General features: G+C 44.2%; 1 protein-coding gene across 1 annotated transcript in view; it reads right to left on the bottom strand.

The window, feature by feature from the left end:
- The window catches only part of LOC141139310 (protein FAM228B-like), a 56,501-nt gene that overhangs the window by 18,340 nt on the left and 10,929 nt on the right, over positions 1 to 27,232 (bottom strand). Inside the window, exons 2-5 of the mRNA XM_073625298.1 lie at positions 17,366 to 17,487; positions 10,053 to 10,199; positions 8,896 to 8,973; positions 6,656 to 6,853 (exon numbers count right to left, since the gene is read on the bottom strand). Of these exons, the coding sequence (XP_073481399.1) occupies positions 6,656 to 6,853; positions 8,896 to 8,973; positions 10,053 to 10,199; positions 17,366 to 17,485 (543 nt within the window). The 5' untranslated portion in view covers positions 17,486 to 17,487. The remainder of the gene's footprint in view (positions 1 to 6,655; positions 6,854 to 8,895; positions 8,974 to 10,052; positions 10,200 to 17,365; positions 17,488 to 27,232) is intronic.

The raw sequence follows: 27,232 nt of genomic DNA on the forward strand, positions 1-27,232 counted from the left end.
TCCGTTGGAATTCCCGACAAACAAAATTTGAGATCTGGATCTCAAATTTTCCGACAACAAAATCCGTTGTCATAAATTCCGATCATGTGTACACAAATCCGACGCACAAAGTTCCACGCATGGTCAGAATCAAGCAGAAGAGCCGCACTGGCTATTGAACTTCATTTTTCTCGGCTCTTCGTACGTGTTGTACGTCACCGTGTTCTTGGCGTTCGGAATTTCCGACAAGATTTGTGTGACAGTGTGTATGCAAGTTTGAGCCAACATCCATCAGAAAAAAAACATGGATTTTGTTGTCGGAATGTGCGATCGTGTGTACTCGGCATTATGGTGAGAGTCAGTTCCATGTAAACTCAAATTCACAACCCTCCAAATTCACCCCCCCCCCCCTCCTCTATATGATAAGCCCATGGGGGTTCTGGAGGAGAATTAAAAGCATGCGTGGGCACTCATAGGCAACTGCATTTACAATGGTAGTTTCCCTATGCTTTAAGGATAACTCAACTTTCTTTAAAAAAAATATCATTGCATATACAATTGCTAGACAAGCTCTGTTGTAATTTGATGTTATTAAAATGACCATTCCATTTCAATCTGCAGCCGCTGTAATTTCAAAAATTCAAAGCAACGTGGCAACCTGGTGCACAGACCACCTCCAGAAATGACAATTCCTGCTTGTGTGATTGGCTTGTTCAGAAGTCTGCACCAAGATACAAGTCTAATTTTAGGCACCCCCTGCAATAGGAATTTCATTTTTGGTGAGATATTACCCAAGGATACTTCTAAAATTATGCAGACACTATAGCTTTTCTCATCGGCATACAGAGTGCACCAGGTGATTATAATGAACCAGACCACCCCATTAACGTTCAGTCTTCGAAGGACAAATTTCTTTAGAGCTTTTTTGAAAGTTTTTTGAAATCCTTGCAACTGGCATAAATCACCCAGAGGGGATTTTTTATTTCTCAACAACAAGTTACATTTTAAATCTATACAATTTTACACCACGACATGTATTTGATATCCTATTTTGTGATTTTGCTTTTAAACACAATATAGTATTATTGACCAAGTTTGAATGATTGAACCCTTTTAAACAACAACAAACCAGGGGCAGCACAGTGGCTAAGCAGTTAACACTTCTGCCTAGCAGCACTAGGGTTGTTGGTTTGAATCCCAACCATTGCACTACCTGCATGGAGTTTGCATTTTCTCCCTGTGCCTGCAATGGTTTCCTGAAAAAATATATTGGATGCCTGAATCAACCGTAAAATATAATGGTAAAATAAATTCAGAAAAGTGACTTAATGGATATAAGTATGGATGGGCAGTCTATATAAACCAAATATATACACCTTGAATATCATTACATGTCAAATATGTTTGTACTCAATATCATTTTTATTCAAGTTACAATAATTGTTATATTGTTACGATGTCAAAATGCTAACATAATCATATTATGTATGCACCAGTTACTTAATAAAACCTTGTTTGATTTAAAAAAATAAATAAATTCAGAAAAATATATATATAGTTTATCAATCATTCAGCTCAAGGCTAGCCCCGAGTTGCAGTCCTAGCGACCCTAATGAAACACACAAGACTGATTATGTACTTCACAGATAGATTAAAAAAGACAACGTTGTCATGTTTAAAAATGGTTTCCTCCCATACTCCAAAGACATGCTCGGAGGTAAATTGGCCCTAGTATGTGTATGTATGAATGTGAGTTAGGGACCTTAGATTGTAAGCTCCTTGAGGGCAGGGACTGATGTGAATGTATAATATATATGTAAAGCGCTGCGTAATATGAAAGTGCTATATAAGTACCTGTAATCAAATAATAACAAAGAAAACTTTTATTTTCTAGATTGTAAGCTCTAACGAGCAGGACCCTCTGATCCCTCCTGTATTGATTTGTATTGTAAGTGTACTGTCTGCCCTCATGTTGTAAAGCGCTGCGCAAACTGTTGGCGCTATATAAATCCTGTATTATAATAGAAAAGAGTTTATTCAAGTTTCAAAATGAACAACGATATGCAGTGGTACATTCTTAGTGTTCAAACAGTGAAGATCTGGAAGTGTTACATAGGGATACATCTGTGTAGATCCATAAGCACAGTAAACAGGGGGTAAAAGGATTACTGAAGTTAAAGCAAGAAGGACAGAGGAAGAAACACGGGAGGAATGGGGTCAGACAAGAGGGGGAGAATAGTCAGAAGGATACCAATAGTGTCCACTAGTGGTGCAACCCAACCCACCCATACCCGTGTACCATCACTTCCCATACTACTCTGGCTACATATTGCTGTCCGAGTCCTAATCTCCTCTCACCCACCCCGCCCAAATTTTATCAAACTTCTTGGGGCAATTACGTCCCATATATGTCAACTTGTATAGAGGCAGTGCCAAATCTATCAGGGTCTGCCATTGATGTACCGTGGGTGGGATAGGCTTGTTCCAATACAGTGCGATCGCTTTCCTTGCGTAGAAGGCCGCGTAGAATACAAAAAGTTTTTTGGATTGAGGGGCTTCTAGCGTGTCACAGACCCCAAGTAGTAGTGGTAGCGGCTCACAGGGGACGTTCAGTTTACCCACCGAGTTTATGACCCCCACCACCCCCGTCCAGAAGGGTCTAATCTGCGGTCACGTCCACACCACATGAAAAAAGGATCCAGCCTCCGTTTTGCATCTATGGCATGACGACTCTCTACCTGGGTAAATTCTAGCGAGCCGTTCTGGGGATTATCAAACCCGATGTAGGAATTTCAGCTGTATTAAACGATCCCTAGCCGAGACCATCAGTGGGATAAACTGCTGGATAGCCTCCTCCCAGTCATCATCAGCCATCTCCGGAATGTCCATTTGCCATACCGAAAACAGTTGGGATACCATGGACGTATCCAGGCCCGCCAAGACAGAGTACAGTGTGGAAAGAATGCTGCCTGCACCCGGGGCTCTCAGCGAGGCCTCAACTGCATACATTTCCATAGTGATAACTCGCGGGAATTGAGCTTGATAAGCATGGCGTAATTGAAAGTATCTAAAGAACATACGATTGGGAAAGTTCCGGAGTCTTTTAAGGTCATTGAACCTGATCAGCTTCCCAGCAGTCACAATGTCGCCTAGGGTTTTAATTTCATAGCGTGCCCAAAGCACTGGGTCAGGGATAGTATTGAAATGGGGTAGCCTAGGATTCCCCCATAACGGGGTATGCGGGGACCAGGTGTCAGGTTTCTCCACCCTTGAGCGCACAGCATCCCACACTTTCAGCGTAGTAGCCATAGGAACAGTGATGCGAGGGTTGGACCGCGGTCCTCGGTGTAACAGGTTCTTCAGCTCGGTGTAGGAGCCCAAGAGAGCCGCCTCAAGGGTGGCCACCGGATTGGCCGGTTCCTCAGAGAGCCACCAATAAACGGTAACCAGGACCGCAGCCCAATAATATTTAATAAAGCACGGCAGGGCTAGCCCCCCCAGTGACATTGGAAGCTGCAGGGTCATCTTTGCTATTCTTGGGGCACCGCCTTGCCAGACAAATGCCATGATTATGCTGTCTAGTTTTTTAAAAAAAGCCAACGGTATTGGGACTGGGGTTTGCCTAAAAAGATAAAGACATTTTTGGAGGATCGACATTTTGATTAAATTAACCCTACCTACTAATGTAAGGGGTAACGTTTTCCATTCTTTGCATCGTCTTGACAGGTAGGATGTCACCGGTGTGAGGTTAAGGGGAATATACTGTGACAAATCTTGTTGGATGTTAATCCCTAGGTATTTGAACTGGGAGACTATCTGTAATGGTGTGTTAGTCTGTATATTTACGGCTGTGGGGGATAAGGGGAACAGAACAGACTTTCCCCAGTTAATACAAATCCCCGAGAATCTGCCAAATGTGTCTATTATGGAAAGAGCTTCACCCAGGGAGTCACTGTCGTTTCTCAGGTATAGAAGGGTGTCGTCGGCGTACAGGGAGATTTTTTCTTGTATCGGGCCCATTGGGATACCCTCCACTGTCACAGAGGAACGTAGAAGGATCGCCATCGGCTTAATGGCCAGTGCAAAGAGGACCGGAGACAAGGGGCAGCCCTGCCTCGTGCCTCTGCGGAGCTGGAATGGTGATGATAGGGTGGACCCGGTTCTCACTCTGGCCTTTGGAGACCTGTACAGGGACCGAATCCATGAGACGAAGTTGGGCCCAAAGCCAAATCTGCGCAGCACCTCCCACAGATAATCCCACTCCACCGAATCAAACGCCTTTTCGGCATCAAGGGAGACAACTACGTCCGATGGAGTGAGAGGACCCGCCAAGGCCATCACCGCAAACAGTCTCCTGAGGTTAATATCAGTCCCCTTACCTGGGCATGAACCCCGATTGGTCCTCGTGTACCAGAGTGAGAATAACCTCATTCACCCTACCGGCCAGGACCTTAGCAAGTATCTTAATGTCAACATTAAGCAAGGATATGGGCCGGTAGGATGTACACAGTTCCGGATCCTTGTCTGGTTTAGGGATTACCACAATGATGGCCTCAGCCATACAGGCCGGGATATCTCTGTCCTCCAGGGCCTGGGAAATCATATCATGCAACTTGGGTAGTAGTTGTTCGCCGTACTGGCAGTAAAACTCAGTTGGTAACCCGTCCGTCCCGGGGGTTTTCCCCACCTGTAGAGTCCCCAAAGCCTGCTGAATCTCCTTGAGTGAAACTGGACTGTCCAGTCTGTCTCTGTCAGCATTAGTGAGTTTGGGGAAGGTAATTTGGTCCAAGTAGGAACTTAATTCCTCAGGAGTGTATGTCACCCTAGAGGTATATAAGAGTTTGTAGTATGAAGCAAAGCGGGCATTAATGGCCTGGGGATCCATTACCAACACCCCCCCCCCTCATCTTTGATGCGGGCTATACTGGTGACCTGCTGTTGTTCCCTAGCCAGCCAAGCTAGGAGCCTGCCAGTCTTTTCTCCCTGCTCAAAAATACGCTGGGTCTGCGTCAGCTGGCGTTTTTTGGCCTTAGCAACCCACAGCAAAACCACTTCCCGATAGGCAACCTGCATGTCCAAACAGGTAATCGGGTTTTTGGTAAGGACATATTGGGACTCTAGGGAGCTAGCTTTAAATTCAGCTTCCTCTATAGTTATAGCTGCGTCCCGCCGCGCTTTTAAAATGGAACTCTGGTAGCATCCCCGTACGTGCGCCTTAAATGCGTCCCAGACACCCCCAGAAGAGGCCGTGCGATCGTTTATCAGCCAAAAGTCAGAAATATGTTTGGCCGTTCAAAGTCTATAGTGGGGTCAGAGATCCAATAGCGGGAGAGTTGCCAGACCCTCTCAGATACAGGAGTTTGCGTGCGGAGGCAACAGGAGCAGGGGAGCGTGGTCTGATATGCCTCTCTGAAGCATTTCCACCTTGCACACCCTCGATAACATCCCTGGGCTGGCGTAAATCAGATCTATCCTCAAGAGGGTTCGGTGTGTGGCTGAATGACAGTTGAAAGCACGCTCATCTGGGTGCTTCCACCGCCAGACATCCACCAAACCATAGAGGGAGGCCCAACTGGACAGGGGAGAACCCGTGGCATTGCCCACCGCCAGTTTGTCTAGAGAAGGACTCGGAAGCATGTTAAAATCACCAGCCACCAGAATATTATCAGTTGTATAGTCAGACATAATGGGGATCAAAGTTTTCAACAATGAGGTGGTAGCAGGCGGAGGTAAGTACAAGCCTATGATAAGCATGTCAAGCGTATTGATTATGGCGTGTATTAACACATACCTGCCCCCTGGGTCCAGTTTCACATCTAGTAATTCAAAGGTCAAGGACTTATGTATCAGTATGCTGACCCCTCTGGCATAGCTGGAGTAGGTAGCGTGGTAATATTGTCCGACCCATGGTTTTTGAAGGGTCATGACCCTGCTACCCACCAGATGGGTCTCCTGCAGGATGCATATTTGCGGGTTATGTTGTTTGAGAAAGGCCATAACAAGGGAACGTTTAATCACGTCGTTTAGGCCCCTAACGTTCCAGGAGACTATCCTTATGGCAGCCATGGACCAAGTCTGTATATGTTAGCTGCAGGATACCTACGTGTTCCAGGACCTAGGGGGGGAAGGTCCACCCCCCTCCCCAACCATCCTCAAATGTTCAAATCCCGTATAATAATAATAATATGGCATATACACGGAACACAGTGGTCCAGGTCTCCAGTAATTCCAACATCTCCCTCCTCAGTACTCCAATCAAAAAAGCTCATACTCCCTGAGAGGTGTTGTTGAATGGAGTACTAAGTACCTGCTCTCCAGCATGCTACCGCCACAGGACACCTTAGTACAGTTAGGCACACTTGCATAGTAAAAAATAAATAAATGATGTAACATTCTTTACTTGTTGTACAGCTTGACTGCATAACAAGTAAAAATAAATAAATAAATAAATAAATAAAAGTTAAAAAAAAAAAAAAGCGTGAGACAACATCTAGATTTTAAGGACAGTTGACACCACTGTGTACAAGTGACAGGTGAACTTTTGGTAACATTGATCAGACAACCACAGGCTATTGTACTTTTATTTTATGCCCTTTAAAAATCCACAAGGATATAATATTTCTGTTTTAACAAATGTCAAGCCGTCAATAGTGACTTTACCTATGTTGAGACTTACCTTTTTGTTGCAATATTCCAAGTACTGCTCTAGAAGCCATCTCCTCCTCCTCTCTATGTCTTCGCTGGTTTGGCTATCTATGTAGCGCTCTATGGTTTTCTGTAGTGGTTCAGCCACACGTTCCGTCCACCTCTTATGCTGAATCTCCTTCCTGCGCAGATCGGCGCTCTCGGCCTGTTTCACATACTTATCCAGACACTAACACACAATACAAAATGTATATAAATAAACTCTGGTCTTTCATTTTATTTCAATACAAGGAGCAATTAAATCTCTAAATGTACCCAGTGATAGTCTCCCCTTCTTTCCTCGCAATGCCAGAGGAAGTAATAGACAGTCCCGGTTCTGAGACCCCCAATAAATGATATCTGTGCCCAATCCTTCCATTACATCATAGTGATTAATATATGCAGTAGAGCTGGGGGGTAGGCTACCAGTAGCCCTCCAGCTGTTGTGGAACTTCATTTCCCATGAGGCATTGCAAGGCTGTCAGTTACAATTACTCCCAGAGGCATGATGGGACTTGTGGCTCTGCAACAGCTGGAGGGCACCAGATTGCCTACCCCTGTAGTAGAGCGTGGGATTTAGCTAGTGCATTGTGGGAGCTGAGCCTTATTTTTTTCCTGGTTCAGAACCACTGCACTGTGCTATTTTATCCACTTCAAGACCGCCCCACGCATATCTATCCTGTGGCAGGGCGGCCCTTCAGCGCAAAATCGCGTACCTGTATGTGATTTCTTTCATTGGGTCAGGGGCCACTGGCGACTGGCTCCCACTGTGTTTGGACACAGTGGAAGCCAACCACCGGGTCTGGGGGACCCGATGTCCATCGGGACCCGACGATCGTTTCTGAGGAAGACAGAACGGCGGTCTGCCTATCTAAACAAGGCAGCTCGTCATTCTGTCAGAGGGGAAGATGGGGATCTTGTGTTTTTGCTGAGCAGGAACACGGATCTCTGTCTTGCTCCAGTCAAAGCAGGCCCCCCCCCCCCCCCCACAGTTAGCAAGCACTCCCAGGGAACACACTTAACCCTTTGATCGCCCCTGATGTTAACCCCTTCCCTTCTAGTGTCATTAGTACAGTGACAGTACATTTTTTAGCACTGGTCACTGTATTATTGTCACTGGTCCCCAAAAAGTGTCACTTCGTGTCAGATTTGTCCGCTGCAATGCCACAGTCCCGCTAAAAATCACTGATCGCCGCCATTACTAGTAAAAAAAAAAATTCCATAAATCTATCCCATAGTTTGTAGATGGTATAACTTGTGCGCAAACCAATCAATATACGCTCAATGTTATTTTTTTTTTTCTTACCAAAAATATGTAGCAGAATACATATTGTCCTAAATTGATGAAGAAATTAGATTTTTTTTTACATTTTGTTTATTGGATGTGTTTTATGGCAGAAAGTAAAAAAATTTTTTTTTTTTTTTCAAAATTGTTGGCCTTTTTTTGTTTATAGTGCAAAAAATAAAAACCACAGAGGTGATCAAATACCACCAAAAGAAAGCTTTATTTGTGGGAAAAAAGGTCATCAGTTTTTGTTTTTTTTGGGGGGGGTACAGCGTCGTACAATCGCGCATTTAAAGTAACGCGGTGCCGTATCGCAAAAAATGGCCTGGTCATGAAGGGGGTAAACCTTCCGGAGCTGAAGAGGTTAAAGAGGAAAGAGTGTCCAGACAGGGTTTTTTTTCTATTATCATGGCTTAATACTGGACTACATAAAGTATCTACACACACACACACACAGATACAGGGCGGGATGCCGGGTAGGAAAAGAGGTGGCCGCCTTGCCCACTGCAGCAGAAGTGGTGGTGGGAGTTGGTGGTGGTGGTGGGAGTTGGTGGTGGTGGTGGTGGTGGGAGTTGGTGGTGGCTGTACTGCTAAAGGAGTTCAAAGCTCAAGTGGTGTACTTTGGCCTTTTTGCTTAGGTACTAAAGGACCATGTCTCGTCACGGCACATACAGTATGCTAAATAATGTTTGAAGGCATATATGTAGATAGTCATCAAACTACAACACATGAAAAACCTGACTTTGGGGTACACCTCTATTTATCCTCTATATTTCTATAACCATCTTTTTGACATGTCTGACATGTGCGTCTGAGCTTTTTCTTGTCGCGTTTTCCCAGCATGCACCACACACTCTGAACTGCATTTGAATGTTTTGTGGTCACATATTGTTTTCTTCAGAAATGGAACTATGCTTTTATTTCCTGCCATTCTAGCTATAAGTTACCTGGTTATAGTGATTTTCTGCATCCAACACGCACTGCGTCTTTGCACTGATCTTCTCATTTTCTGCATCCATTATCAACTAAAACAATGGGGGAAAAAATCAGTTTGCCAAATTGTTTTTTTTTTAAAACAGACAACAGAGGAATTCAATAGCAGAAGACCTGCTGGCTTATTCAGCATGACAACAGAAACTACAAGGATTATGTTCCAAATGCAGTAAATCAGAGCAACCAATCACATCAAAGAAGATGAATTCTTTTTTTCAATTCTTTATTTTAACAAACAATCAGGATCCATACTTTACAACTCCAGTATAGGTAAAGAAGATAAATTCTGATTTCAGCAGTCTGCCCTATTGCTGCTACAGATACCTTTCCATCTGTTAACCTGATGCTTTGCTGGGGTGGTGAATACTGTTACATGCCCAAAAGTGGAACTCCAGGATTTGCTGCGCTTTAAAAAAAATCTGCTGGCCTATAAGGGTTTAAGTCCAGCAAGGTGTATGCCACTTCACAGACGTCTTTTTTTTTTTTATTTACTATTTTCATTTTTACTAAGTGCTGGGAGTACAGCTATCAGTATACTTCTGGCACTCCAACACCGATCTTCAGATCACTGATACAGCAGCTGCAGAGTTGTTTGCAGCTGTTCTGCCCGACCCTTCTCTCCTCTTAGCCAATCATGGAAGGCTTTGCATTGTGTGGCTGCTGTGCAGTAGAAGGCATACCGAATTATAAATTGATAAATTTACAAAGTGGCATATCTTTTTGGCCTTAACCCCGTATAGGTCAGCAGTGCTGCAATTCCTGGAGTTCTGTTTTAAATGGCAGTAAAAGTGTTTGTAAAAATTTGTCTTGTATAGCTTTCCAAAGGGTAGGTAGCAATTAGAAACTTGTCAGGTTTCATTGCTGTCTGAGCCTCCATTTAGAAGATGATTCACACTCTTTATTTGTCCAGGTGACCATTACCACCTCTTCCTGATGCATTCTCAGCGATATAAAATAAAATTAGAAAGATACTTTGGTAGAGACTTGGCAGGTGAACACATTTGTGAAGTCAAGTAGACAGATTATGCTGGTGGAAAGTGTGAAGAGAAGCCTTCAGAAGATTTATCTAATAGGAGTAGAGCTCAGAGCTAATCATTGTCGTTACGTATACCTGGACATAAGGCTTGTACGCTAACCAGTCCTCGGTTTTACGAAGGGAAGTGGTAGAGAGGCTTCTGGTTCCAGGACGTGATGGGAAGACTTTCTTGGGCAGGAACGAGCCGTCGTCATTCGGAGATGATTTCCTGAAGGTCACCGCCTGGCAAAGAATATGCCATTATAAACCAGGTAATAAAAATACAGGAATGTATAACAAACTATTCATCATCATACTGTATAGTAGGAATTCTATTACTCTGGCTGATTAGTAAGTAAATTAATAAACACGTGCAGCAAAAAAAAAATTCTTATTAACTTCATAGTTACATTAAACTTGACTCCTAAATTGTTGAAGGCAATTCAACATTGATCCAAGTGGCTTTATTAGTTCTAAAGAGTTTCAGGAACAGACCCCAGTATCAGTGGTGTAACTATAGCCATAGCAGCTCACACAGCCCATATGTGGTTTTGGTGTAGAAGGGGGTCCCATTAATGGGGCTGTTAGGGACCATAAACTGTTACCCTTCCCATATGGAAAGGCTGACTGAAGTCAGACCTTAGGATTGCCAATCACAGATCCCCTTCTGTGCAGTAAGTAGCATTTGCTTTGCTGTCTTAGCAGGGATTCTCCTCTGCTAAAACCTTATGGGGCAGCTGAGGTTTGCAGGTCTACAAAAACATTTAAAGACATTTCTTTGAGAGATGTAGAGTAATTGTGTGCAAGAGCATTATTTTGCCATGAAATATCATTACAGTTATTTTTAATATTGTTCCTGCAATTATAACTTTTATCCAAAGCACTGGTCTCTAGTATTCGGAATATGTTGATAGCGTTCCTGCTGCCTGGCCTTGAATTAAGCATACTTTAGGTTAAGATCAATGACTGGTATTATCACAGTTGACACTACCAGCTGCTACTGAGAAAGTTATCCAAATGGAGCCCCATCAAAATTTTGTAATGGGGCCCCATGATTCATGTTTGCACCCCAACACAGTATTTATACTCACACAGGCAACCTCTTCCCCTTAATCCAATCATGGTATCCTGAAATGTGCCAAGGAAGATATGGATTGCCCAATAATTCACACCTTCACCCATGCAACATCAGGAATTAACACATGCCCCAGATTTTGTGGCCCCACGGTCACTCGATTTTGGAATTAGAACAGGCTGCTGCAGCCTCCAGTTAGGTTCAATCAATATCTATCTTGACACATTTCTTAATGCTCATACTAACTAGATTGAGGTGATCGAGTTGTCCGTGTGGGTATAAATGGGGTGGGGGGTGTTCCCAACACTCAGAATTGAGGAAGATACTCAGATGAATGCAGAAATGTTTTTAACATTACAGAACAAGTCCAATTTAATGTGACTATTACTAAGCAAACCATAACCTGGATAAATTAAAATCTTTAGATAAGTCTAGAGGTCAGTGACTCCCATCTTCACTTTGTTGAAGAGCTATAGCCATCAAAGAACCTACAACATCCAACAAACTTCTGCAAGCATCTATGTCACTACAGGGCACAATAATGATGTAGTGGCCATGAATGAAACCATAGCGCCCAGTACGGGACAAGGTGTCTGGCAGTTCCATAAGTGTGTTGGATGCCTGAAGAGTCTTTGCTGTCCATAGCTCTTCAAGAAGTTAGGAGACACTGTCTGCAGGGCCAGTAAGTATTACTGATCTTTTTCCAGCAGAATGCTTTAAAAAATAAAATAAAAATAAGCCTACAGAGTTTCTTTAAAGGACAGCAACAACCATATAGCCTAGAACAGATAGGAAGAACAAGTTAAAGTACAGTAACATAATACCTGCAAGGATCATTGGAATCAGAAACTACTGTAAACAATTACAGTTCCTTTTGAAGGTATGACAAAGAACAATATATATTTGTACACATATACATACATCGCATTTTGGGACACGTATGGACTTGCAGAGAATTGAGTCGATAATATTCATTGACCTGAAAAGTCCTCACAGAAAGAAAATCGTACAGCACAACTGACCAGCAATGCCGACTTTGTTCCCTCTAACATCAGTCTCATTTTACACAATGGGGACATTATTCAATTGTGTATCACTGCCACCTGATAGCAGAGTGCCCCAGCTTCTCATGTTCCTCATTCTGTCTGCTTTGAATATTATATATCTAAGAATAATTGCTGTACTGCAACTGCATTTTCCTATTCTACAATGTACTGTCCAAGGGTCCCATAGACCTTTCATACTGATTTTACCGATTTTGTAAACCATTATGGTCACATGACTGTTATCTTAATGTAGCACACCCCTTGTGGGAGCCGCTGGCAAATACAGTCCTATCTCCCCCCTTAGAACACACCTAGCCAGGCACGCAGCCTTTTTTCATTCTTCCACTGGCTCAGAAAACAGTCTAGGGGTTCTTCTTGGGTTTTTATTGGAACAATGAACTAAGATAGGGGAAGGGAGCATGGGATACCCCAAAAACTACAGAACTGGGTAACTTGAGGACTCCTCAGCTTCTGGCTGCACTGTATGAACTGCTGGCTGTACTATACACTCTGAATGTATTACAGGATCTTTATGTCGCTGGTGAGCTGTACTCCTTCCAGAGCTAAAAGCTACATGCAGTCGCTTTCCTTCAGCACTGGGGTGTTCTACTCACATAGCTGCAGAATCATCAGTTGCTTCCTGCCGATATCCACCAGGCTCTTCCTAGTGAAGGAGATGTAGACTCACACCACCATAGGACAACTGGACTCCTACCCACCAACTTCCTCCTGGCTCTCTCCAGTGAGCTTTCTTCAGACTCAATTTGATCACTGAACATGGATCTGCAAATAGGCCCCCCACCTAAGCCTAGCTGGGACCTCAGTGTCTTCCTTAAGGCTTTCTCTAGGGCTCTGCACAGGGGTCTGCTCCTGCAGGACTGGACCCAGGAACACTGCACTTTGCCACTCAGGCCCCAGACTTTTATGGGCTTTCTCACCACCCTCTAGGCACACCTCCCCAGGTATTGGCTGGAGTTTCATAAATATTCAGGCTGACCGCTCTGTTTTTCCTCCCACAATACTTCTAGAATACTATAGAAGACAGGGGAAAATAACAGAGCAGCAGCCCGTGAAATAATGAGCAGTCCTAAATAATAACTCCCTACTCTACACTAGGATGGTGCTACTTTAAAAAAGAAAACGAAAAACCTCTTTAGCCAGTCTACATGCTCAGTGGGGACAATGGGTGCCTATTTGATCTGTAGACTATACTGTGACCAGGCCCTGCCCTGCTTGGTTCTGATGATGGATTTGCCCACAGTGGCACGGTCCTCTTTTCAATGATGGTCGTAACATCAACAGTGAGATTCCTTTGCTTTTTGTTCCCTGCCGCACTTCTTATTAGGAAAGCCAGCACTGGCAGCATGCTTGTTGGCAGCCCTTGTATAACTGAGTAATCCACAAAACATCTCTGCTAGGTGGAAGTGTGTCCCTTTTCTGAGTCACTCAGCCACATATATAATCTGATATCTCTCATGATTATAATGAAAATGATGGACACGAGAGAAGGAAGGGTGGAAACAAAGCAACCCCATGCTCATGAACCTAAAGGGTATCAAAGTGCCTCATCCTATAATCAGATCAATTAGGGAAAAAATAAACGTTGGACTGCAGGCCATAGACTTTATAAGCACAACACCAATCTATTGAAATTAAATACAAACTTTATTAACTTACAAATAAAAGGTCATTAAAATCACATTAAAAATGTATTAGTATCCTGCACTCTTATGTTGGTTACGGTGGTGACCCCTTTCTGTAATAACAATATGCACTATACAAAAATAATGATATTCAATGTACATGTAGTCATCCAGGGGTTGTCACCATCCATTTACATAATGCTCGGCATGTTTCAGATATATTGCTTTCATAAGAGCATAGGTGCAAAATTTGGACAACTACACAGCACATCAGCAAAAGGGGAATCCCAAAAATGGTATGCCGTAGAAACCAGCCCAATCCCCTCCAGGGAACAGGGGAAGAACTGAGGGTCCATTTAAATATTACAGATAGGACAGCAGTCACTTCTGTCTAAATATCTTAGGTCCCTCCAAGGAGCCTCTCAGCATGTTTAACAACTGTAGTGAGACCATCGACTCCTGTATAGGAACCATCAAAGGTACATAAATATATTTAATCAAGGCTTGATGCATTGAGGTTCCATATGGAAAAACAAACTCGTATAAACTAGCAGTTCAAGATTCATTGCTCCGAAGATCTGTATACTATAAAAGAAGTATCTAGGATCCTCCAGTTACATCCATATGCCCATACACACACGAATATGTGTCGGGAAAGTTGGATTTGGCCTACTTGTCTGATAAAAAAGCATATGTACATGTATGCCCTAACTTTTCCATCTAATATTGTCTGGGAACGTCTGATCCCATTCCAGTCATTGCTTATCTATGGGTATCTTAAAGTATATCTAAACCTTAAAACAAAAATGTAATCTAAAGCAGCATACCAGTTCTTAGATGTGATGGCTGCATTAGTGGCTATGCTCATTTCTCCACTGTACAGTGGGGAAAATAATTATTTGATCCCCTGCAGATTTTGTAAGTTTGCAGACTTACAGAGAAATGAAGGGTCTATAATTTTTATCATAGTTGTATTTTAAATGATAGAGATAGAATAAATCCAAAAAAACACGATACAAATGTTATCAATTGAGTTGCAGTTCAGTGAGTAAAATAAGTATTTGATCCCCTACCAACCAACAATAATTCTGGCCCCCACTGACTGGGTACAGTATGTGCTCATGTGGTACCCAGATTAGTCCTGCCAATTTAAGAAGGTGCTCCTAACGACAACTCGTTATGTATATAAAAAACACCTGTCCACAGAATCTCTTTCTTCCAAAGAAAGAAAGGACACCAGGGACAAGATTGTAGACCTGCACAAGGCTGGAATGGGCTACAAGACCATCAGCAAGAAGCTTGGTGAGAAGGAGACAACTGCTGGAGTGACAAATGGATTCACAAATGGAAGAAATACAAAATAACCATCAATCGCCCTCGGTCTGGAGCTCAATGCGAGATTTTGCCTCATGGTGTAAGGATGATCATGAGAAAAGTGAGGGACCAGCCCAGAACTACACAGGAGGAGCTTGTGAATGATCTCAAGGCAGTTGGGACCACAATCACCAAAGAAACCATTGGTAACACAATACGCCACCATGGATTGAAATCCTGCAGCGCCCGCAAGGTCCCCCTCCTCGAGAAGGCACATGTATAGGCAGGATGGATTTGATTTAAATCAGGATAGTAAAAAGGCTAAATCAACTCGATTGAAATCATAATTTTTAAAGAGCAACTGTCATCTCTGTCTCGCATCGGCTCCTCCTCTGACCCGCTGTTGACTCACCAACAGTCCCATCCACTTTAATGGGACGGCTGGTGATGCGGAATTGACACAACAAGGTGAGGGACGTGGCAGCAGCAGATGAGTGATTGCCCGCAAACAGGCACTGCCATGATGGATCTGAAATGACAGGTGCTCTTTAAATGTACTTGTTTACGTTTGCAAACAAAATAAAGGTTTCCTATTTAGAATAATAAGCTGTCAGGTCAGTAAAACAGCGATATCAGAACCGATTCAATCATACAGTTTGTATTGTACATAGATTTGCAAAACAATGGGATAAAGGAATATTCCTGAACTTCGTTTTATCTCATGGTTACTGTGAAATTGTGTGAATGCATCAATGCAGTGCATGTTTTTTCAGCTTGCAGAGCTTGGACTCATTGAATGAGTTTACCAAAAATTTAAATATTGCAGAATATACAGCCTTATGCTACACAACTAAACTCCATTTCATGCTGAATAAACTAAATTATTAATGTATCCTGTATAGAAAACTATCTTTAGATAGATTTTTACTCCAAAAGCATTTTATTAAAATAAATTTGCTAAAAATAAAAAAAAAAAATCGATTTAAATAAAAAAAATCTGATTTTAAACAAAAAAATCTGATTTTTTTGTTTTTGTTTTTTAAAATCTTAAATTTTTATCTACCCTGTGTACAGGCCCATCTAAAGTTTACCAATGAACATCTAAATAATTCAGAGAAGGATTGGGAGGAAGTGCTGTAGTCAGATGTGACCAAAATTGAGCTCTTTGGTATTAACTCAACTCGCTGTGTTTGGAGGAAGAAAAATGCTGACTATGACCCTAAGAACACCATCCCTACAGTCAAGCACTGAGGTGGAAACATTATGCCTTGGGGCTGTTTCCCTGCTAAAGGTACAGGCCCGACTTTGCCGCATTGAGGTAAAATCTGGGATGAGAACCTTCTTCCCTCAGCCAGAACACTGAAGATGGGTTGTGGATGGGTCTTCCAGCATGACAATGACCCAAGTCAACAAAGGAGTGGCTCAAGAGGAAGCACATGAAGGCCATGTAGTGCTCTAGCCAGTCTCCAGACCTTAATCCTATAGAAAATTTATGGAGGGAGCTGAAACTTCAAGTTGCCAAGCAACAATGAAGAAACCTTAAGGATTTAGAGAAGATGTGTGAAGAAGAGTAGACCAAAATCCCTCCTGAGATGTGAGCAAACCTGGAAATGTCTTATCTCTGTGCTTGTCAACAAGGGTTTCTCCACCAAGTACTAAGTCATGTTTTACTTGGGGATCAAATACTTATTTTACTCACTGAACTGCAACTCAATTTATAACATTTGTATCGTGTTTTTTTCTGGATTTTTGGTTGATATTATGTCTCTATCATTTAAAATACCCTTATGATAAAAATGATGGACCCTTAATTTCTTTGTAAGTGGGCAAATTTACAAAATCTGCAGAGGATCAAATAATTCTTTTCCCCCACTGTATATATGGAGGGAGCCACAGGCTGTACTTCAAACATGTCTTCTTTTGTTCATCTTCAATACATGGGGGATGATAGGATTGGTAATTTACAAAAGAAAGATACAATTGTTTTGCTTATAATCTGCTTACAGTAAGTGACAAGGACACTGCATTCCTGGCAAGACCAACAGGTATTTTCTGTACTTGCTGAAACAAGAAAACAATGCAGCCAATACATCTAAGGACTGGTAAGCGGCAATATATTATGCTTTTATTCTTGGGTTTAGCTATCCTTTAGCACTCAAAAGATTGACGTTTCCTTGTTCAGAGCATTGATTGTTGTTATGTGGGAAGACCAGCCTCACCTACTGAAGCCGAGACCTCCATTAGGATTACAGACTGAAAATGATGTCCGTTGCAAGTGTGTATTCTGCCTGAAACCCCTAAAATAATGGAGACAATGTAGTCAACACTGACCTTAGCATGTTCCGGAGCAGGTAGCAGGTCTTTGGGAAGAGGTGAGGTCTGTATTGTGATAACACCTTCCTTTAGCATCCCTCTGCATGCCGACATCATCTCACTCCTGGGTGATGTCATCTCTGTAAATGATATACAATATCCATGAGCTATTTCAGATATATAGGGGGTGAAACTTGGCTACTCCACCTTTCCATCTATTCCATTACAAACACAAAACTCCCAGGTGGGGTATTGGGTATTACCCCCTCACAGTGACTTGTGTCTTCAATGTCCCTCGTGTCTCCCATAATCTGATGGCAGCTTTTTTGCCTATGGTAGTATTCTGAGCAAATTCTCTAGACTTACCAACGTCATTTATGGACTTTTGTGTGCTTCTATATATGCCCATGCTACCGTAAGTTTTGCACCTTGCCTACTGATTTTGTATTTATTATTATTATACAGGATTTATATAGCGCCGACAGTTTACACAGCGCTTAACAACTTGAGGGCAGACAATACAGTTACAATACAATTAATACAGTAGGAATCAGAGGGCCCTGCTCCTTAGAGTCTGCTCCTTCCAATCAAAGCGAGAGGGTCAAGAGATACAAGAAGTAATAAGTGTGGGGGATGATCTGATGGAGAAAATAAATGTACAGTTGTTAGGTGGAGGTAGGATAGGGTTCTCTGAAGAGAGGAGTTTTCATGGATCGTCTGAAAGTGGACAAAGTAGGAGACAGTCAGACTGATTGGGGTAGAGCATTCCAGAGGATGGGAGAGGCTCGGGAGAAGTCCTGGAGGCAGGCATGGGATGAGATTTATTTTGCTGATTTTGATGGGCTCACTTATGTACTCCTTGTATTTAATGTCACTATAAATAAAGAATATTTTATTTTTTTAAATGAGAGGCTTAGCACTGCCAGCCTAGTAAAAGCTGAATACAGATTGGTAATTGCTCTTTGACTATGTTATACAATAATGCCACTTTTATCAACATTTAAAGTGACACCAAACAAAATCCTTATTCTCCCCACATTGTCCCTACAAGCCTACTACAAACGCAGTCACCTAACAGGAAGTCAGATCGCAGCAACATAAAAACGAATTTAACATTAAAGGGGTTGTAAAGCATTATTTATTTATTTTTTTTAAATAACAAACATGTCATACTTACCTCCACTGTGCAGTTCGTTTTGCACAGTGTGTCCCCGAACCACGTCTTCTGGGGTCCCTTGGCGGCTGTCTCGGCTCCTCCCCGCAAGAGCTAACCCCCTCTGGGAAGGGCTCTCCCAAGGGGGTTAGCTTGCGGGCTCGCTCCCGTGTGATACAGTCAGTGGCCATAGCCGCCGAGTGCATCACTTGGCCCCGCCCCCCGGCGCGCCGTGTCATTGATTTGATTGACAGCAGCGGGAGCCAATGGCTGCGCTGCTATCAATCATCCAATGAAGAGCCCACAAGAGCTGGGGGAAAGCAACGCGGGATCGCGCCCACGGAGATTCGGGGCTCAGGTAAGTAAAATGGGTGCTCGGGGGGGCCGGAGAGTGCAAGGTGTTTTTTCACCTTAATGCATAGGATGCATTAAGGTGAAAAAACACAAAGCTTTACAACCCCTTTAAGGCTCTGTTCACAGATCTGGAGCCAGGGGCACCGACAGGGGACCAGAGAAGAGGAGGATCAGGGCTGCTCTGTGCAAAACTATTACACGAAGCAGGCAAGTAGAACATGTTTGTTATTTTAATAGAAAAAAAAAACTTGACTTTTTATACCTTTTATAAACGCTTTAAAGCAGAACTTGCCCCTAAAGGGTAAGTTCCACTTTATGTCTTTCCCCATTAACATTTTTGGCAGCTACCCGCTCCCACTTCTGGAATTTCCTAGGCGATTCCACAAGAAGTTCTACCCTGCCCCCCATGCCCGCAACCTCTTGGGATGCATCACAGGTCACAAGAGGCTGTGGGACAAATTCACAAAATGCAGAAGGGCTCACACATGCGCAATGGAAAGAAAGTTGTGGAGCCGCAAAGACTCAAAGCTGGCTGTGACAGCAACATGTAGTTGCCGGGGACCTGAAGACCGGTGAAGAACCGGCCTGGGTGAAGAACCATCCTGGGTGAAGAAGGTGCTAGATCCCTGGACAGCTAAGTGTCCTTATAAACAACCTATAGCCACCCCTATTCCTCAATTTATAACCACCCCTATGCCTCAAGTGGAAAGGAGGCTTCCAGAGTTGAATGACCTCTTATAAAAGGGTCCTTTATTAAAAGTCAGCAGACAATGTTTGACTTTAAACTTTTTGCAAACCAACTGAAGATCTTCTTTAAGGTATAACTAAAGGCAAACTTTTTTTTTTTTTTTTAGTTTTGGATAGAGTAGAGAGGGATTAGAACACGTGTCAGGCTTTTATTTCTGTCTGTGCCCTTGTTAGGGAGATTCACCCTATATGTTCTGGTGACCCTTATCACCAAAAGTGAAAGAAAATCCCAACTTTTGGGGTGTCACCAGAACAGGAATAGAGAGGAAATCTTCCAGTAAGGTCACTAGTTCTGGTGACAATCAGGGATTCCTTCACTTTGGAGGGATTTTCTCTCACTTCCTGTTTGGCTATGGGGCAGGAAGTGAAGGGAGATCTCCCGAATAGGACACAGATGGCAAAAAAACTGACAGGGGTTCTAACCCTCCCTTACTCGCTCCAAAATGAAAAATAAAGCTTTGACTCTACTTTAAAGCGGAACTCCAGGCAAGTATCTAAATACAGAAATGAAATACATATAATGGTGTTGTTTACCTGCTAAAGGATTTGCATTATGTGTAACAAGAAGTCATCTACTCTACCACTCTCTTGATTGCCCCAAACTGATAAATCTGCTTGCTGAGACAGCTCCATACATGAAGATGAGACAATCACAACACATTTACACAATCAGAAAAGTTTGTTGTACCTGGAGATGACACTTTTACTATAAAGTCAGTTGACTAAATTGGAATTTGCTCTGACCTAAGTCTGGTGATGTCTAGCAGGTCTCCTCCCTCCTAAACAGGCCTAGAAATGTGTCCTTCTCAGATCTATGATCTGCAGATAATGCATGGATCATAGCCATGGTTTCCGGGAACATTCTCAGTTTGGTCCTTTGTGATGCAGATGGTATGTGGTGACTCCCTTATTTATTCTGGCTGGTCAGTTATTGGGGACTGGCAGAGGTCTACACCTGGTAATGTAGGGCTTGACAAATCCCAGGTGCTATGTCTACTAGAAATTGCGTCCTGGCACCTGGGTTCACACCTAAGTGTATTGAAATCGCAATGTAATTCCATCTGTGTGATTTCAGTACAGGTGCAATTTTGTCTCTCTCTCTCTCTCTCTCCACAACTGCCTCTTAACCTCCCTGGCGGTACAATTATTTTGCATGGAAATTTGGTGTTTTATATTGTAGGCCTGTAATTCTTAACAATAACACACTTAAATCTGTCCAAACAAGAGTCTAGTAGATATCCCGGGTATGATAAAGTTTGAAACACAAAAACATAAATTATAATATAAATAAATATAAATAATTAAAAAAAAAAATAATATAATAATAATAAAATAAATTTCCCCACTATTCACTATCGCTCAATTCTGCAAGTGTTCTAATTTACTATCGCTGTTTTCTAGCTGATCTAAAGCCACTTTTGACATAAAGGGACACTTTTTGGTTGCTATGGACAATCTCCAGTTTCCAGGCAGAAAGAACAGTATATATCATATAAAACTGCATGCAGGGCATGGGCCAAAGCACTGGGGAAAAAAGGGATGTGAAATGATTTCATACAGTACTGTAATCTGTAAGATTACAGTACTGTATGTGTTATGATTTTCACATTTTTTTTAATTTTCCCGCCAGGCTCCGCCCCCGTGCGTCGCACCGCTCGCAGGGAACGGAGCCTGGCACAGAGAGGCTTCGGAGGAGGACAGAGCCCACGGACACTGCGGGGGACATCGCAGGATCCTGGGGACAAGGTAAGTAACGCGGCACCAGGATCCTGCAATGTAATCCCGAGTGTGGCTCGGGGTTACCGCTAATGGGACTGAAATTTAACCCCGAGCCACACTCGGGATTACCGTCAGGGAGGCTACGCCCCATACACACTATTAGATTTTCTGCAGATTTTCTTCAGATTTACCAAAACCATGTAGTGCAAGGGCCTGCCTGTTTGGATACAAATTGAAACTCTCGAGGTTTGACTTCATATTATATGGTTTTGGTAAATCTGAAGACAAAAATCTGCAGAAAATCTAATAGTGTGTATGGGGCCTTACTGACTTCAATACAAAATCACATCTTATTGACTTCAATGCAAAATCGCTCCCATTGACTTCCATGCAAAAACACCTCCCATTGACTTAAATGCAAAAACTCCTGTCAATAGCAATCCGATGTGAACACTTATCTCCACATGCCACTCTACTCTATCAGTTGCGAGTCTGGAAAGCACCACTACAAACTCACACGGGACCTTTTTCCTAATGGTTTTTAAAGCACAATGCGTACGGATCGCACCTGCGTGAACCACCTCAATAGTAACACATAATATCTAGCCTGTTGTGCAAATCTGTGAGTTTGAAATCAGGGTGGCTTCATTCATTCACACCTGGGCATTTTGAGATCACAGCAGAATCGCTTTAAATCTGCCCGTGATCGTAAAACGCAGGTTCAATGGCACCTAAAACCTGGTGTGGCTTTGCTGTGATTGCCGCACAGCAAATTACATCACTTAATCCCAAAAGGCCCAGGTGTGAACGAGGCCTAACAGAGCAGAGTTTCCCTCTATAACACTGACTTACCTGCGTTATGTCAGTGTTTTTGGCTAGCGGCTCTGCTGTAAGTAACAAATTACTTGCCTTGTCCTGGACGCTGACAACCCACGCTACGCTAAAAAAAACTTTCCTAAATTTTTTAGTTGGCACCAAGATTCAAAGCAATTTTGTTAAGCTCTGCGGTAATGGGCCAGAATAGCAGGGTCAGTTAAAGGGCTGAAGCACCCTTTTGTAGGATAAGTCCTACAAATGTCTGATCTACACAGAAACTGAGTGATTGCTTTTCCAAACAAGAAAAAAAGGCAGCAGACTTAGTGGGTCGCCAGTTTTGGCAACCTATGTGCTGCCTCTGCCACATCATGGGACATGGGGAGAGCAGTACAATTTCCAATGGAGGGAATGTCTCTGGCTGGGTTCACATATGTGGGAATTAGATGTGGGTTTCCCCACATCGAATTTGCATTACAGAAGATTGTGACCGGCCCGTAACTGAACCGGTTCACACAGGTCCAGGGTGGTAGCGGAGCGTATTGCAAAAAGGTCCTGTGCGTTTTTGGGGGCGGATCGGGTTTGAATTCAGGCAAAAATCCGGACCTGAATCAGTGAACAGACACGCACCGGATCCCAGGCACGTACCTGCGGCCGGAGATACGTGAACCCGTCCTTATGCAAACAGGGACTTCTGATATCTATGATATGTGGGTAATAGCCATTAGACTGCAATCGAACGACTCACCACAATCCAGCTAGCAGAGGATTATTCTTGTGACGGACCCCCGTAGTCAAGAAGAGTATGTCCGCCATATAAGCTTTCCGTGTCCCGTACCAGCACGACCCAAGACCCCTTAGCCCACCCAGTCACTTGTCGAGACATTAGTGTAGGGTGTGGAAGCATAAGACTTTATACAAACACAGGTACAAAGAGAATACACTCAGGAGACAATCCCCCCTCTTTCCATAATGATACAGGGCGGGGGTAAACTTGAACTCCTACAGTAACATAAGACACAGGTATTCAAACATTTCAACAGTAGACCATCTTTGGGAGGGGCTGCTGGAGAAACCCCCCTGCCCCCCCCTTCTAGCATCTAATCCACATCCACATATACATCTCATAATACTGGGCTTGACAAATTTTCTTGGAATCCAGGGGCCAGCTAGAAAAGTTAGGAGCCAGGTTTTTTTTCCAGCATGCCGAATAGCTGGCTTCTGTCGGACCGGCTGCCAAACATACGGGTCAAATGGCAGCCAGTTTTTAATAAACCAACCGATGTTGCCCGGCATTCGGCCCATGTGTACAAAGCTTGATGGTGTGATGGGTAGCGGCTCACTAGGGAAGGACAGTGCAGCAAGGAGGGGGCCATAGGAGATCCAGTAACACATGCCACCCTAGGCCCCTTGCACACGGGCGCCTCTGCTAAGCGGAATCCGCTTGCTCAGCGGAGATTTCTCCGCTAATTCCCGCTGAACAGGCAGATGACAGGTTCTGTCGGCTCTGCTATGCAGAGCGAACACAGACATAATCCGGTTTTCCTCTATGGGGAGATCAGATGGAAACGGAACACCTGTTCATTTCCATCCGATGCCATCCGATCCTCCGGACGGATGGAAAATAGGGCCACCATCCATCTGTTTTCGGCAGATAGGACCGGGTGGCGGTGGGTGTCAGCAGACACATAATGGAGACTGGAGGGTCCGATCAGGTCTGCCTGAAATACTGACAGCGGACCTGATCGAACAGCCCGTGTAAAAGGGACCTTTGGCTGTGGCATGACAGGGAGAGAATGAAAAATAATAACGCACGTATTTCAATGAAAAAAAAATAATAATAAAAAACTGTTTCCATCTTTGTGGTGTAAATGGAAATGAGGCCGTTCCAACCAGCTGCCCTACACTCCCGGTCCACTCACCTTTAAGAACAGGGTGCCAGATCAAGCCCACAACACATTCAACCTCTTCTCTTCTTGGGAAGGAGATGGGCAGGCAGTGAACACAGGCAGGGGAAACCCTCAGCGCCACCAGTGACTGCTTGTCACAGCCCCGGCCACCACAAGAGGGCACCAGTTTCCCAATGTAAGCATCTCGCTCCAGCAGGTCGCAAAACCGCAGCCTTAATTATCAGCCGGCGCGGCATCTTTGTCCGCGCACCTGCAGGTGGGGGCCGCATGGGGACAAGACACCTGCCGCAGTGTAGCCCAGGCGCCAGGCCACTATTTCTAGTCGCCAATGCAACCTGGCGCCTGGGGTTTGTCGAGCCCTGCCATAAAAGGGGTGGCACCCAAGGCAGACAGAAACAAAAGAACAATGGGATACAGCCACACCTTAAACGATCTAGTAAAAAGTCTACAACAGTTTATGAGACCAAGCTCATACAATATTCCAGCAGTCGGAAAGGTGGAATTCATTTATCTTTATATATTTATTTAAGGGTATTGTTCAGAAATATTACTGTCCAAAGTGAAAGGGCCCCTTCATCCTTTCAACACAAACCACACATATAGAACCCTGGATAATGGGTAAAAGGAAATGCTGAGTCCTGTGTGGTTGTACTGTGAGTCTGGTTAGTGCAGACCCGACTGGGGTTCTCGGTCACTCTGTGCCCCTAATGGACACAGGGTAAGTTACACATAGAAGGGGCCCGGGGGAGCTGGACAAGGAGTTTCCAGAGCTCTCTAAGTTAAGCTGGGTTCCACAAGCCCCCCCCCCCCCCACCTAAAGTGACTCCCGTCACAATTTTGAAAAACTTTGGATTTTTTCTACAGCTTACCTGTAAAATCCTTTTCTTGGAGTACATCATGGGACACAGAGCAGCCATAATAACTAACTGGGTTATACGCCACCTATAGATGAATGGACACTGGCAAACCAAAAAGACAGGAAGTCCTCCCCTATATAACCTCTCCTACACAGGAAGTACCTCAGTTTTGTAGCAAGCAATAAACTTCCCAGACAAGAGGGGAGGGATCTCTGTGTCCCGTGATGTACTCCAAGAAAAGGATTTTACAAGTAACCTGTAGAAAAAATCCTAAATTCTTTATCGTACATCACGGGACACAGAGCAGCCATAATAACTAACTGGGACGTCCCCAAGCAATGCTTTTGAGGGGAGGGAACCCATTATGACCAAAGAAACACCATCAGAACAACAGGATCTATATTGCTGCCTGCAGTACACTGCGTCCAAATGCAACATCCTCCTGAGTCCTAACATTCACTTGATAAAACCTAGTGAATGTATGCACCGAAGACCAAGTAGCAGCCTTGCAAATTCGAGCCATTGATGCTTGATGATGAACTGCCCATGAAGCACTCACTCTTCTGGTAGAGTGTGCCCTTACTGGAAAATGCGGAGCCAGAGGCGTAGCATAAAGCTTGTGGGCCCCAGTGCAAAAGTTGACCTGGGGCCCCCCCACTACCACCTGCCACCTCGCGCCAAGATACTCCAAGTGGCTAAACAGTTATTTTAGATCTTTATTTACATATTGAGAGGGTAATTGAAAAGAAATGGAGAGGTATGTCAAAATGTGAACAGTTTCTCTAAAATCTTTTGAATACCCTAGAGCAGGGGTAGACAACCTTTGAGAGGTGCAGATCTACCTGAACATGAAAGAGATCAAAGATCATTGGGGTTCAGCACCTTTTTAAAGAAATTATCCAGCAAGCCCTAACTAAACAGTAAGGAAAACTTTAAAAAAAGTCAGTATAAAAATATAAATGTGTCACTCAGTAGAGCAGTGGAAGGTGTCAGTAGGGCAGTGGAAGGTGTCAGTAGAGCAGTGGAAGGTGTCAGTAGAGCAGTGGACGGTGTCAGTCAGAGCAGTGGACGGTGTCAGTCAGAGCATTGGACAGTGTCAGTAGAGCAGTGGAAGGTGTCAGTCAGTAGAGCAGTGGAAAGTGTCAGTAGAACAGTGGAAAGTTTCAGTCAGAGCAGTGGAAAGTGTCAGTCAGAGCAGTGGATGGTGTCAGTAGGGCAGTGGAAGGTGTCAGTAGGGCAGTGGAAGGTGTCAGTAGGGCAGTGGACGGTGTCAGTAGAGCAGTGGAAGGTGTCAGTAGGGCAGTGGAAGGTGTCAGTAGGGCAGTGGACGGTGTCAGTAGAGCAGTGGACGGTGTTAGTAGGGCAGCGGAAGGTGTCAGTAGGGCAGTGGAAGGTGTCAGTAGGGCAGTGGATGGTGTCAGTAGGACAGTGGAAGGTGTCAGTAGGGCAGTGGACGGTGTCAGTAGAGCAGTGGAAGGTGTCAGTAGGGCAGTGGACGGTGTCAGCCAGTAGAGCAGTGGAAGGTGTCAGTAGAGCAGTGGGCGGTGTCAGCAGAGCAGTGGACGGTGTCAGCAGGGCAGTGGACGGTGTCAGCAGGGCAGTGGACGGTGTCAGCAGGGCAGTGGACGGTGTCAGCAGGGCAGTGGAAGGTGTCAGCAGGGCAGTGGAAGGTGTCAGCAGGGCAGTGGAAGGTGTCAGCAGAGCAGTGGAAGGTGACAGCAGAGCAGTGGAAGGTGTCAGTAGGACAGTGGACGGTGTCAGTCAGTAGAGCAGTGGAAGGTGTCAGTAGAGCAGTGGGCGGTGTCAGCAGAGCAGTGGACGGTGTCAGCAGAGCAGTGGACGGTGTCAGCAGGGCAGTGGACGGTGTCAGCAGGGCAGTGGACGGTGTCAGTAGAGCAGTGGAAGGTGTCAGTAGAGCAGTGGACGGTGTCAGTCAGAGCAGTGGACGGTGTCAGTCAGAGCATTGGACAGTGTCAGTAGAGCAGTGGAAGGTGTCAGTCAGTAGAGCAGTGGAAAGTGTCAGTAGAACAGTGGAAAGTTTCAGTCAGAGCAGTGGAAAGTGTCAGTCAGAGCAGTGGATGGTGTCAGTAGGGCAGTGGAAGGTGTCAGTAGGGCAGTGGAAGGTGTCAGTAGGGCAGTGGACGGTGTCAGTAGAGCAGTGGAAGGTGTCAGTAGGGCAGTGGAAGGTGTCAGTAGGGCAGTGGACGGTGTCAGTAGAGCAGTGGACGGTGTTAGTAGGGCAGCGGAAGGTGTCAGTAGGGCAGTGGATGGTGTCAGTAGGGCAGTGGATGGTGTCAGTAGGGCAGTGGATGGTGTCAGTAGGACAGTGGAA

The sequence above is a fragment of the Aquarana catesbeiana genome, linkage group LG04 (genome assembly GCF_042186555.1).
Source record: "Aquarana catesbeiana isolate 2022-GZ linkage group LG04, ASM4218655v1, whole genome shotgun sequence".
Taxonomy (NCBI): domain Eukaryota; kingdom Metazoa; phylum Chordata; class Amphibia; order Anura; family Ranidae; genus Aquarana; species Aquarana catesbeiana.